The sequence below is a fragment of the Cydia pomonella genome, chromosome 9, assembly GCF_033807575.1.
Source record: "Cydia pomonella isolate Wapato2018A chromosome 9, ilCydPomo1, whole genome shotgun sequence".
NCBI lineage: Eukaryota > Metazoa > Arthropoda > Insecta > Lepidoptera > Tortricidae > Cydia > Cydia pomonella.
In genome coordinates this window covers 2,175,152-2,190,216 of record NC_084711.1, presented here as the reverse complement: position 1 = coordinate 2,190,216, position 15,065 = coordinate 2,175,152, and the positions used below count along the sequence as shown (strand labels likewise).

General features: G+C 37.7%; 1 protein-coding gene across 10 annotated transcripts in view; it reads left to right on the top strand.

Moving 5' to 3' along the window:
- LOC133521066 (disintegrin and metalloproteinase domain-containing protein 11) overlaps positions 1-15,065 on the top strand; it is an 813,047-nt gene that overhangs the window by 47,961 nt on the left and 750,021 nt on the right. For 9 of the 10 annotated variants that reach the window (XM_061855801.1, XM_061855805.1, XM_061855799.1 and 6 more), the window contains exon 2: positions 2,285-2,343. In XM_061855801.1, the coding sequence (XP_061711785.1) occupies positions 2,313-2,343 (31 nt within the window). In that variant the 5' untranslated portion in view covers positions 2,285-2,312. Of the gene's footprint in view, positions 1-2,152; positions 2,344-15,065 lie in introns of those variants that run through there. The other variant, XM_061855800.1, reaches the window with a different exon arrangement.

Sequence of the window (15,065 nt, the reverse complement as noted above, 5' to 3'; positions counted from 1 at the left end):
AACTACTACACCTTTAAATGATCATAGATTGTGTAAGGTGAAAGGACCCAAAATTCCTAATTAAATCGTTGAAAACTTTACTAGCGCAGCAAACTACTTAAACTAACTCAGTTTAAAAGGTTTAAGAAAATTCTTTTGCTTCAAACTCCTAACTTTTCTACTTACAATTTGAATGAGTAATACTATAAAACGAATATGTTCCGAGACTAAATGCCAAGACTGGTTTCTGAGGTAAAAAATATATTTCTAATCTAATATTGCATAATATTTTAAGTGCATTTCCACGAATAAATTACGTGTTAAACGAAACGATGTTTATTCACTAGGGTATATTTTTATTCATTCAATCATTGTCATCTCATCAGAGTAGAGTTAGCCCAAGATAAGCTGGCAGCGATTTTGATAGCCCAGGCGGTGGAAGTTTTTCAAATTCAAAGAAAATTCTTTGAATTTATGACGTTTATTTAACACTGTCACCGTCTGGCCTATCAAAACCGCTGCCAACTTAGCTTGGTCTGCCTTTAGATTTCTTCAAATAAAAACTAAGTAGTTTCTTTCAACAAAAACGTCACTTTTGACACTGATATATCCGATCCATATCGTATCTAGACCTAATACGATACGTCAAAACGTATCTTAAAGTTGATATCTCGCTGAGTTCAACACATATAGGTATACAACGTTCTATGCCACCCCCCAATCAGTCAAGAACTCGGAACAATAAAATCGGAAAGTTTTGTATCTTGTGCGTTAATTGATAAACTTTCGCCTGCTTTTTATGGACCGGGCCGTATTTATCTCGCCAACTTCTAAATACGGTGCTTCGGTTTTAGATTGAGTATTAAAATTAACAATGTTTCAAGGTCGCTTTACTCTGAACAATGCAGAATTCATTTGCATTGGCCGATCTTGTACGGGGACGTCTGAAAATATCGATACGGACAAAGTGCCAAGAATATGTACACACTACCCTAATATATGGGCCATAAGGTCGTGTATACCTATATTTGGCACTTCGATCGTGTCGATGTAATGTTCTGTCTTGCATAATAACTAAGGATTCCAAACCGGACTGATTTTCAATCCGGCTGTACTGGATCCGGTTAATTTAATGATTACAATATCATTAATTAAATAAAATATATTTCTAGTTTTTTTGCGTTGATTTTATTGCAATACCATTCTAATACCAGTTTGATATCAGCGCACGTTCGAATTGGCGTAAAAGGCTAAAACTGTAGTTATAAAGCTCGCATCGACAATAAACATGCACTATTCTTCCACCTAATACGAAAAGACATTTACCTATATTAGACACATGTCGGTTACGACATATTGTTTATGAACTAGTGCTTTATGATGTCGTAAATTTATGGGCATGTTTGCTTTGACAACGGGGTTGAAACGTTGACCGATGAGATTAAGTCATAATGCCACAATTTTGACATTCAGTCGTATTCGGATTTTAGCTATGCTATGCGATCTGTTTCATATATGACACCGACAGATCAGTATCATATCGGAAACAGATCGAATAACTAAAATTCGAATGTCTGTTAGAATAGAACATAAAATGTACTGATGTTCGGATTATATGAGGCCAGTTCTAACTTACATTTTGATGTCATTTGCGCGTGAATTATGCGCGAACGAAATAAATGCGTTGTGACCTTATCTAAAGCTTATTTTTTGTAAATAACAAGAACAAGCGGGCATCTCCCTCGTTTTTGGCCAGAACGTGCAAGTTGTGGAATGAGCTGAGCTACCTTCTGAGGTGTTTTCCTCGCGCTATGACATGGGGTTCTTCAAGAAGCAGGTATTTAGGGTTCTCAAAGGTTGGCAACGCATAAGTGGCTCCTCCGATGTTGCTTAGGTCCATGGGCGGCGACGACTGCTTTCCATCAGGCGGCTCGTCTGATATTAGGTCTAGATACTATGTCCAATGCATGTCAGTGTAAAAAGTGACGTTTTTGTTTGAAGAAACGTCACTAATATTTAACGTATTTTAAAGTTCGAAGCGGTCCGTAAATAAGTATAGGTAAAAAACTTAAGTAAGTCACCTGTTGTATGTAGTTGTGACGTGTTCGAATAGACAATACATGTTTAAAAGACACACAAACAAAACAAATGTCTATTACACACAACTACATACAACAGGTGACTTATTTAAGTTTTTTACCTATACCGGAGCGCTTATGCTTGGTGACCTCAATTGTCTTATGTGCTCTGTTTAGTGGTTGAGATGGTCTGTGCAAATAATTAACGTATTTTCGTTTTGTTTCAGGATTTTTTTACAATAATGCGGCAATCCAATGGAGTCTAGCTTAGGCAAAACTGAAGCCGGTAAGTGCTATTTCCACTATTTCATTTTAGTATTTCACTGTGCAAACTGGCTGTCAGACACATGGCCGTTTCATTTTAAAATAAAAAAAATAATAGATAGAAAATTAACTGGTTTCTATTTTTAATAGAACTGCGAAAATGAATTTTATTCTAGCGTTTAGAAATATGTAGTTTATTTTATTTTTACGGGTGAAGTTACGAATGGTAAATGAAGTTTTTCGTGTGGTATATAGTTGCATACAAATTTCTATGCAATTCGGATTTTACTCATGCATACTTTGCAATGTTATCGACCATCGCAAAGTACCTAATGTAGACAGAACACTTACAACAGCGTCGTCTGTGTTACAGGATGATTGGGTCCAGTCGGTACGGTACCGCACAGATTCTGACTAGCTGGCTTCTCTGCTCCACCTTCTTGAAGCCATCTTTGTTTTGTTTGTTTAAGCTAATTGTACGGTTTTACTCACATATATTTAATCACTCGCCTGTCTCCAATTTCAAGCACAAACAATACATGAGTAGCGTTCACGATAGCCGCGCGCCGCGTACTACCACTCGTCGTACAGCGCGCGGCGGACGCACGCTCTCGATACAGAAGGCCTACCGCGAACCACGTTCGACTTGTTGCCTCCCTGTCACACTTACGTACGAATTTACAAGTGCGACAGAGAGGCAACACGTCGAACGTGGTTCGCGGTAGGCCCTCCGGCACGTATATTATCTCCGATTAGACAAGATCAGGTTACTAGTATTTGATGACATTGCATTAATTACAAAGAACAGTATCAATACTGTTTTACCAATAATATGCCCCTTTGGCAAACTTTTGTTACCCCATTCATTCATTCAAGTGTGATACTAACTAGCGCTTTTTCATCACTTGTTCATCTACTGCAACGTTCGACACTGATAGATGGATCCATCCTGCAACTCAAGTTATTTTCAACTCGACTGTAAACTAGTATAATGAGATCCCTCATTTATCGTAATGTTTGAGAAATTGGAGGTTAGTAATAGACCGGTCCGAAAGTGATTCGGTCGGTATGCTTTGTGAAGAGCGGACTTGACCGCGACACTCACTTGTTTTATCGCGACTCAATTCTGTGGCCCTAGTGAAAAAGGGTACAAGTCTCTGGCAGCGCAGGTGTAAAGGGGTGTAAGTTCCACGTAACCCTTATGCCCTTATACACCTAAACTGCCAGAGACTTGTACCCTTTTTCACTAGGGCCACAGAATTGTTTTCTTGGTCAGTTATTGCATGCAACGATTTTCACTCATATTGGTAGTCTTTACAATTCACGAAAGTCTATTTAGACTAAGCGAAAGTAAATCGATAATCGCAACTATTACATAAAAATTGTCTATCTTCCTGAGTAAGTAATATACATGTAACTTTCCTCCTACCAAATAATAATTACCGACTTCTAAAAGTAAATAAATGATTTTTATTTATACAAACTCGTATACAGTTTTTTCGAAGCTCTCCTAAACCTATTTTAAAATCACAATACACCAATAATTAGTTTTCTACTCGTCGACTGTAATGGTTGAATTAAGATTTCGTATAGCAAACTATAATTGCATACTTTTCATGTATGGGCTCCTAAATCAACTATAATATTCATTTAGATACGCTGTAGTCAACTATAAAGAATTTGACCAATCACGTGCCGCAGCGTTTCCATAGAAAAGACATAAACACGCAACTATTTCATGAGCATATTCGTTCAACGCGCGTTTATGTCTTGTACCACATTTTTGTCAACTGAGATACTTACCAATTCTCATTAAGCTTTGAACCGTTATTTGAAGCCTAACATAAATGAATAATTTGGAGAGTAGCGAACTTGATTTCTTGTAACAGATCGGTCAAACCACGAATACGCCCCACTCCATCCCTACCTTGTGACGTCAGGTCCTGTGCACCAGGTGGGGCAACGAGGCAGGTAGCGCTCGGAGCCCTCGTCATTGGCGTCTTGTTTGCCGTAGCAATCGGTCGTTTTATAAAAACTTAAATTATTGAGTGGTATTTAAAATATTCAAAACGGTGTTACCGTTCGGTATTTAATTAAATTATTTCCAAAATGGACCACGATACAGGTGAGTCATCTGATTCATCAGATTCTACTAGTAGTTCTTCCACGGATACTGCCCCTATGGAAAATACCCCGAAGCCACCCGCGGAGGCACGGGAGCCCGGACCTTCGCAAGTTGGAGGCAAGAGGAAGACTGCGAAACGCACAAAGCGGCGCAAGAATAAACGCCGTCGCATGGAGTCTACAATAAGGTATTTAAGTAAGCAAGTAAGTGGAATATCAAATTTCATCACGAATAGCACTACCTTTCAGCCTACCCTCCAACCTGTGTTTCACTCCACACCTGTTGTAGAGGAATTTTATGATTCTGACGGCGTTAGTGCAAATGTTAGCGGAGACCTTTTTGATAATGGTACTGCGGGCACAGCGCCCGCGCCCCCGCCCCCGGCTCGCACCGAGCAGCCTGCACCCGGGTGCTCATTTCAATTGCCGCTTAATACTGTTTTGAAAGAACCGACTATTCCTAAGTCGAGGCCAGACTTAGTTAACTTAATTAACAACATTCAGCGATTTAATTCGCAGGACTGGGATAGTGTGCGCTATGCAGATGTACAAAAACAATACTGTTCTTCGCCAGGTTTCACTTATCTAGAAACGAATGATGAGCTCAAGCCATTTGATAAGTCTAACTCGCTAGCACTTATTGAACGTGGGTTTGCTACTATTACGCAAGCCCTTATTAAACAAAATGAAGCGGCTCAGAGCGGTTTTAAAGATTTAGTTGATTGGTCGAATTCAGGGGCCCAGATTACTCCCAAATTACTGGAGGAGAAATTAAACGACATTTTTGTGCAAGGTAGCTTTCAGAAAATTAGTAACGATGTTTTGCAAATAGCTTGTGGCCATAGGGCCGAATTAATACAACAAAGGCGCGATAATATGTTACGATCAGTCAAGGACAATTTTCTGAAATCTAGCTTGAAGAAAATTCCACCCACTTGCGAGAATTTATTTCATAAAGAACAGTTGGCCAACGCTATTGAAAAAGCCGGTGGGTCCTCTAAAATATTTTGGCCGCCCAGGGCGCCTTCCAGTCATAAGGCTGCTGCGCAAGCTCAGCCACAACAGCAAGCTCAGGCCATGCCTAGTTATGCTAATACCTATCCAAACAAAGCACCTCCTTTGTTTAATACTAATTACGCATACCCTGATTACACAAATCGGATGCCATTGCCCAATCCATTTGTGAACTATCAATCACAACCTCGCGACTACCCTCGCTTTAACCAAAAATATAACCAACAGACAAAGCCGTCTCGACAAAGGGCTAATAAAGGTTTTCAAAGTAACGACACCTTTACCAATAGCTACCGCGGAGGTAGGTTCTCAGGCCCATCCTCATCGCGAGGGCAAGGTAGACGGAAGTTGTGACTCGAGCAATTTTCGGGCTGGCCGTTTAATGGATTTTGTAAAACATTGGAAGGATTTACAGGCTCCAAATACCTTAATCCAAATAATTCAAAATTTTCGGATCCCTTTTATAGCCAAACCCCCTTTAATGGTGCCAAATGTAGTCACTCATCCCTTGATGACTCCCAAAAGTTGCGAAATGGATCTCATTATAAATCAAATGTTACAAATGAGCGTGTTGGAACCTGTAGATCCCAGCCCCAGCTTCGTATCCCCAATGTTCATAATACCGAAGAGCGACGGGTCAGCCCGCCCGATATTCAATTTAAGAAATCTAAACGAGTACGTTATAGTGAAACCTTTTCGCTTAATGAACATGCACAAAATACCAACTTTCTTGCAACCGCGCGACTGGCTTGTAAAAATAGATTTATCAAATGCATATTTCCATCTTCCGATTGCCAAAGCACATCGATGTTTCCTACGGTTAGTTTACGACAATCAATTAATGCAAATGACCTGTTTACCTTTCGGCATAGCCTGTGCCCCAAAAGTCTTTGCATCCCTCACAAATTGGGTGGCTCAGTTACTCAGGGAAAAGGGTTTTCGAATAGTTGTTTACTTGGACGATTTTCTAATGGCCAATCAGGACCCCCGAATTTTAGCCAACCAAGCTTTAGAAGCAACCCGCCTATTAGAATACCTAGGCTGGCAAGTCAACTATGCCAAATCGATACTGACCCCCCAAAAGAGCCTCCAGTACTTGGGCGTGATTTGGGATACGCACAGAAACGAAAAGTCTCTACCGTTTCAAAAAATGCAAAGCTTTCTACAAAAAACACAAAGCTTGCTAAATCGAAAAACAGGCAATCTAGTCGAAATTCAGAGTCTAGTAGGAATGGTCAATTTTGCCAGCTTTATGGTACCCAGGGGTCGTTTGAATCACAGAGCGCTATTAAATCATTGCCAAAGTCTATTGCTCAAAAATCCACGCCATCTATACCCAATTCCATCACATGCCTTAAGCGAGTTAAAATGGTGGTGCGCAAATCTAATGAAAACTTCCCCAATTCATTACCCCCCTACAACCAGTTATCTAGTAACGGACGCATCGGGGCAAGCGTGGGGAGCCCAGTTAGACAATCTCAAGCTGTGGGGTCTCTGGACTCCAGAGGAAGCAAAACTTCACTCGAATCAGCGCGAAATGTTGGCAATCTACTACGTTCTAAAAGGTCACGGTCGGCACCTAGCCGGTGCCTCTCTTTTAATTCAATCAGACAACAAAACGGTAGTTGCTTATTTAAGAAACGAAGGGGGCACAAAGTCACCTTATCTGATGGAGATTTCGCATCAGATATTCAGAATCCTAGACCTGTTCAAGATTCACATGGGAATCCATTATTTACCAGGCCGGTACAACGGCGAAGCCGATCACTTGTCTCGCCTTACGAGGCCTCCCGAGTGGCACCTGTGCCCCAAAATAATGAATCGGATTTTTGCGAAATTCGGCCGTCCGTCAATAGACCTATTTGCGTCGTCAGTAGCCCATGTCCTCCCAATATACGGCACTCTGGACCTGACGGACAGACAGGCCAGCCTTTACGATGCCTTCAGCCAAACGTGGGATTATCCCCTAGCGTGGGTATTCCCACCCCCGTTTCTCATACCCCGCGTGCTACAACACCTCAACAATGCGAGAGGGATATATTTGTTGGTAGCCCCACGTTGGTTGAAAGTGTTCTGGAGACCAGACCTCAAGAACAGGGCCCTGAGTCCTCCGTTCACAATTTACAACTTAGACCAAGTTCTGGTGGACGCGACAACCGGCCTTCCTCCTCCCATGATACAGGACATGACTCTGGAGGTCTGGAAATGTGGGGGTGGTCAGCCAGCTTGAAGGGGTGGTCACAGGAACATATACATTTTTTACATAAGAGTTGGCGGGATTCTTCCATTAAAACTTACAAAAATTCCTGGCAAAAGTGGTGCGTTTGGGCTAATACAAATTCTGTTAGTATGTCAAATCCACAGGGGGCCGATTTAGCTAAATTTTTAATTGATCTTCACCTTAAGCAGGGTCTGGCCTATAATACTATATTAGTATACAAATCAGCAGTTTCAACTCTATGTGATCCAAACCTAAATACCCCTCTTAGCTCACATATACTGGTACGCCAGGCATTAAAATCTATACGAAATTCGAGCATTAAAAATAAAAAGGCTCCTATATGGGATACAGACGTCCTTGTACATTGGTTAAAGAACAATAATTGCAATGAGGATAGTTTATACGAATGTTCTGCTCGCGCTGCTATTTTATTATTATTATGCTCTGGTCGTCGGGTACATGACTTGACATTATTGGCTGTAGGTGATGATAGCTGTATTGAGGCTGATAATTCCATGACTTTCTGGCCAAAATATGGATCTAAAACTGATACTGTAGTAAATCGTCAATCAGGATGGCAAATTTTTCAAAATAAAGATAGTAAAGTCTTGGATCCATTATTTTGGATAAAAAGAGTCGTTTTACTATCGCAACCTAGACGTAGAGCTTGCGGTGTTGACAACTTATTTTTGACAACGTGTGGACAGCCAAAGGCTGCTTCACGTACAAATATATCTGGATGGATAAAAAAGATCCTACTGCAAGCCGGTATTAAAGCTAGTGCTGGCAGCGTCCGGCCCGCAGTAGCATCTAAAAGTTGGGTTGATAATATCCCACTAGATGAAATTCTAGCCAGGGGAAATTGGAGGTCAGAAAATACATTTCTTAAATATTATTGTCGACCAGTTCAACTTGCTAATTTGCCGTCACAATCATGTGCTAATTTATTTACACCGGTAGGTGAATGATAAATATAATTGATATTGATATGATTTAAAAATAATTATATCTAAATGTTAGAATGAAAACTGTGTATTTAATCTTGACAGTAAATGTACTTACATTAAACTTGCTCATTTTGTGATTAAAGTGTTTTTGTGTACATACATATAATTTAATTTCTTAAACTAATACTATGATTCTATAATTTATGGTGATTCTCTTGTATACATACTACATGATACTAGGCAGAATCAAAGATACTTATGTAAAGAGTAATTAATTAATTTAAAGTTATGGTATAATTACATATACCTAATTAGCATTATTTTTGCTTTCATATACTTATTTGTGCTTGTCTGTAATTATTATAAAATAAAATAAAATAAAAAATAAAATTTGTTTATTTCAGACCATCAGATTATTGCAAATGAATATCATTTAAATAAAAGATTGTCATACAATACACATAATGTCTTTTAAAATTCTAATATTCCCTATATTCCTAATCACATTGGCGCCATACAGTGCACCAGGCGATATCAAACAGATCTCAAATTATTCATTTATGTTAGGCTTCAAATAACGGTTCAAAGCTTAATAGCAGCGTTTTACCTACCATTAAAACGCTTATTAAGCGATAACCTTATTTGAAGCCTAACATTTAAATCCTGCCTGGTACATTCATATTTGAGAGCCAATGACGAGGGCTCCGAGCGCTACCTGCCTCGTTGCCCCACCTGGTGCACAGGACCTGACGTCACAAGGTAGGGATGGAGTGGGGCGTATTCGTGGTTTGACCGATCTGTTACAAGAAATCAAGTTCGCTACTCTCCAAATTATTCATTTATGTTAGGCTTCAAATAAGGTTATCGCTTAATAAGCGTTTTAATGGTAGGTAAAACGCTGCTATTAAATATTTAGGTTTGATAGTAAACAAAATATTATTAACAAAGATATAGTTCGTGTCATCTATGATGATGCGCAGGTTTGTCAAATTTGACCTTTGATAACATGTCAATATGAGTCAAGGTACGCGTCTTTGTAAATGATTCGATCTATAACAATAAAAACATTGTATTTATAACTTCGATTCGTGTGAAGCGCTGCGAGGCCCTTTGAGGGAGAGCAACGTGCAGCGGCCAAGAGTTATTGCTTATTTGGCACCACCTAGGGGACACGTGCAAGGTGACTATAGTTATTTGTACAACAAGAGAGCAAAGTTTGATATTTCTTCGAGTGCTTGTTTTGAGTCCCGTGCAAGCGAAAGATTATATAATAGATTCTGCGCGAGATAGATATATAGCGAGTGAATCTAATTTAGAATCTTTAGTGTAGTAAGGGACTCAAAAGCGCACGAGATGTAAATAACTTTGATTTCGTGTAGTACACAAAATTTTTCACGTCAGTCAGCCATCAAAAAATACAACCTGAAAAAATGTAATCCAGACGGACGGATCACTATTTCACTCATGTTTTCTGAAGGTATTCTAACAATTAACTTTAATTACCGCAATAAAACAAAACGAAAGAAATTTCAATAAAATAATATGAAAACAATGAATTAACGAACATCAATTGACAGTTCAATCGGCAACTTTTTTTTGTAAAAAAAAAAACTTTGTAAGATACGGTCCGAATTGCGGATACTACTATTTGTCAACTATAGTAGAGATCGTTAAAAGTAGTCAAGTAGAATTATTTACTACGTAACAATTGCGTAAATTTGTATAAGTTCATTGTTTTGATTTTATAATAAAATACGTAAAATATGGTGTTTTTATTAAATTATAAACTTTTATTTCATTAATTAATTATTACGAATGAACATTCGTAGGGTGTTTTGGAACGATGCGGTCTGACTTATTTCGGGGGTCTATTATAAAACGTCAATATACCGTTGAATTACGTATGCACTTTTTTGTCTCTTTCTTTTTGCTAATGACATGAAAGGGATAAAGACAATAGAATCCAAATATTTCGAACTTGTATTAGGCCCCGCACGTTGAAATGACTGTCGCGAACGTATTGCGAATGCGAACCAGCTAATATTTGCCAACGTCATGGAGTAGATGGCGCTAGTAGTCACGTTTAACTTAAGTAACCGCTTCTAGGTTATTGGGATTTTTTGAGGGAAGTTGAGAGGGTAGATGAGAACGACAGTAGGAAAAAGGAGGTTGTGTGCGAACAAATCGACGCGGCAGTGATATTTGCTTTTAGATCAAGTCAAGAACGTTCTTATGGTGTTATTAGAATAATGATGTGTCTCGGGTATATTGTGACCCACGTTATCAGTACTCAGAGTGAACAGTGATCCAGTGAGGCTAATATGAACTTAAGGTAAACTTTGTGTGAGGAATGGGGTTGCTATAAGGGGAGGTTTGGAGGCGACTATTAAGCTCAAGAAACCAGGTGGATAATGATGTGATACTCATGTTATATGTAGGTAATAAAGTCGGACACCAGCACAACTCATATCGTCATCTCACTAACATCCAGGCCTCGTATAGGTATGTAGTACATTTACATATCGCTTTCCAGTATCCGTAAAAGCATTAGCTCATTCGATAGGTTAATAAGTATGGTGAGCTTGGCGACATGGTGGAGCATGCTGGGAATTTTTATTCACATGCACTGTTATCATCATCAAAAGTAACATATGTTTATCTCTAACATATGAAAAGTTAATTTATTTACGCGCATACAACTAAAGAGCTACAATATTTGGTTTATTTAATTCAATTTAATGTTTTATTTCAACCATGAAGCCCATATTTATATTATTTCTACCAAAAAGGTATTCAGCAGGCGAATGTTAGTGGTTCACCTGAGCACATAGGCAATTGAGTGAGTACCTACATACATTTTAACTGAACATTCTTGCTCTTTGATATACAAGAGATTGAAAGTGTCAGTAGGTATCATAATATAGTTTATAAAAAGCAGATATATAAATACATACTTTCACGATTATTAATATTTTGCGACAAAGGGTAGTCTGAATTAAAAAGCTCTCTTTAATCTTTGAAAACAGTGTGTTTATTAGCCCTATAGCAGCTATAAGCAGTGGAATGGAATTTCAAGTTATGGTTTTGAATGATATAAATATTTAAATTTTTATGTTTTAGAACCAGTATTTGTCACTAATTGATGTGATAAAATTTTTTGTGTTTTACCAGAGCAGCAAAGTTTGTTTTCAACTCACGTGCCTTGAAACACTCGCAACGCTCAAGATTTTACTTTTACGCTCATGATTATATGTGACGTTACTAAACAGATTCAACATTTCTATGTTAAAAGAATGAGAGAGTGGCAAAGATTGTCACATCAGAAAATATAGTTATCTCTACTGAATAATAAAAGGTGAAAGGACATTCTACTCAAATTTTAACGCCCAAATAACCCAAATTTTAACGTTAGAAATTTTTTCAATTATCAGTGAAGTGTCAGCAATTATCCAATTGTTCTCTTAAATGTCCTATGAATGGTGCCATTACCATACCTGCTCATACCTAACAGGTCAAACTGCTCAAACCTAAGTTTAAGTTGAACAAGAGGTTTAACTATAATCTATATTTAGGTACCTATACGTTATGTTAATATTGATATTTATATTTGATTATGTAGGGGACAAGGTACTTTACCTACGTGTTTAGATTTAGTTGCCTGACCAATCTTTGATATAAATTAAATAAAATCATGCACTAATAAACATTTACGACATTTTGAATTAAAATTTGCTGGTCAATTTGTGTTGTGACCCAGGATGCATCCTTTCAAACAGCGACTTTATCACAGATTCAAATCATGCTGTTGATCAACAATTCATTAACAAAATAATTAACATTTTAATATTAAAATAATAAGAATCAAAATCTCACATTCATTGTTCTGTTTGGCGGAATAGTTGTTATAGTTAATAGTATCAAATTTAAAGTTTATTTATCATGCGGGTAGTTGATATAATATAATGCCTTGCCGACTGTTGTTGCTTACAAACCAGTTTAGGTCTGACCTCCGATTTGGTATATTTTCTGTAACTTCGGGATCTAGTTATATTGGTGTTTATAATATTTTGTGAAAAGGACCATAATCTCTTATGAATCATGATGCTTTTGTATAACACGCATTGCTTGCAGAATATCCGCTTTATCACAAATTATCAGCTCAGCCCTGATTTGACTCGTCGTGCGCGCAAATGTGCGTGGTGTATGGAAACAATTTATACTGCGTGTCTTTTTAGAAAACGAATGTATCATGTTTAACATATTAGGTAGGAACCAGATTTAACATTCGTTCGTTATACTTATATGATCCATAAATATTCTCTTAGAATGAAACAAAATTTATTTTATCAAGATTAATAAAATAATACAGTACAAAAATATTCTTTGTTGCTCACCAATATAAAAACGAAAATAACATACAGATTAAGCACATGGTGCACAAACTATGGTGCACAACAAGCGGTTTTATCGCTGAAGAGCAATATCTTCCAAACAACCAGACTAGGCTATTATAATCGTATGTTTTGCGCATCCATATCTTCACTAAGTTAAAATCAGAAGCATTCGCATTGCGTGTAATTCAAAATTCGAAATTAACCCTTTCACTTCGTTTGAAGGACTAGAACCACTCATAACATAAGAGATGTTAAGGAATGTCTTGCCTCATCGTTGTTTGTTGTTACAGTTGTAAGGTATTGGTACGGGTTGGTTTCTTAGAAGTTATAGGTATCATTTAGATGTAGTAACCTGTAACGTGCCTTAGTGAAAATGCAGGAGGCACTTGAAATCAGATTACAATTTGATGTCATAATATGTACATGGCTCAACTCAAAGGACCAGGACCATCAGACCCAATCAGAATCGCGCAGCCACTCCAATGGCACCAGCAAACTGCCAATAATGGGGCTCGCGCTAGATTTAACAGTTGGCATGCATGATATTGCTGTCCTGAAAAATAAACGGTTAAAAGGATTGTAAACGAATAAAGAACTGCCGAATATATTATGTTTAAATAATATTCACTTACTTTTTCTGTTCATGTAACTCAGCACAGTATCTTGATTCAATCCCAATTAACATTTCAACCAGTATCAGAATCAGTAAATATCAACTTGTATAACAGCAAATTGCAAAGGCAAAACTGTTTAGTATAAGCCACCAGGCTATTATAATATGTTTGCACCTAATCCATACCCTATAGGTATGATTTCCTATTATTATTCAACCATTGATTCATAGTATGGACAGTCACAGATTAGCGATTTGGTATAAACTAATTAGATACATATTAACTTAACTTCTGAATTGTGTATGTATCTATGTCATGTACATGCGATGACCCAAACCTAGGGTTAAAAATATTAAAATATATTATTATTGAGAAGACTTCAAATGAAAGGCATACTAATTGAATGGGCTAGTGGTTTCTTTATTATCTATTTTATTCGAACAAAAACAGGTAAGGGAGTGGTAGATGATTTAAAGAATAGTCACTAGCCATGCATAACTATTTTAAATTTGTTAAATGAAAGTGGAATCGAGCAGTAGATGTTAATTGATGTCGCCAACTCAATCGAGTCTACTCGTCGTAGATGTACATATTAAGTACCTTCAACCTTCATACTCATAGTAATAATTACAAAGGTGGTAGAAGACCATGGTGGATACATTTCTGAATAAGATCAGAATTTCTCAAGTATTGTGTTATTTTAATAAATGTAATGACAGAAGGAATTCAGATATAATATCATCTATGTTGTATAATATCATCTTTAGAAACAATAAAAAGGACTTTATTATTAATTATTTTAGTATGCAAAAGCTCAGACCATTAAACCTTTAAAAGGAAGAGATTAATCATACGCCAAATAATTATTGATAATTATTGATCGGGACACCTCAGCTTGTTAGCTTGTTTATCAGATTAAATCGGATTGAAATGCAGACTGGAGCTACACTATGATCCCAAGAATCATAATCACAATTAGAATCAGATGTCATATAAGGAAGTTCGATATCTTTCTTGATTCATTTTAATATTGCCGTGAAATATCGTAGTGTTAAGGCTGCACTCGACGCCAATGACCTCGCGCGTGTGGGCGGAGCTTTATACCCCTCACCGCACCACCCGCTGCAAAAGATCGAGCGCGCAGAGCTATGCGTTCGAAATAGAATATCGCTTGCTCGCGCGTGAAATGCAGCACAGGTCCGTCTAGCAATACGACTTGCCTCGCACTGCCTCCGCAGAGGGGGGTAATGTTAGGAATCTAGGCGGATTTAGGCTTATTGTTTTTAGGAATTGAGGCATAGTTTTATGAAATTGCAAAAAGCAAGAAAACCAAATAATTTTATAGTGTCTTGTGAGAATGATTGTAAAGTTCCATATTTTTGCAGAAGTAATACCGATCTAACTGAAAGAAATATAGTTGTGTAAATTAA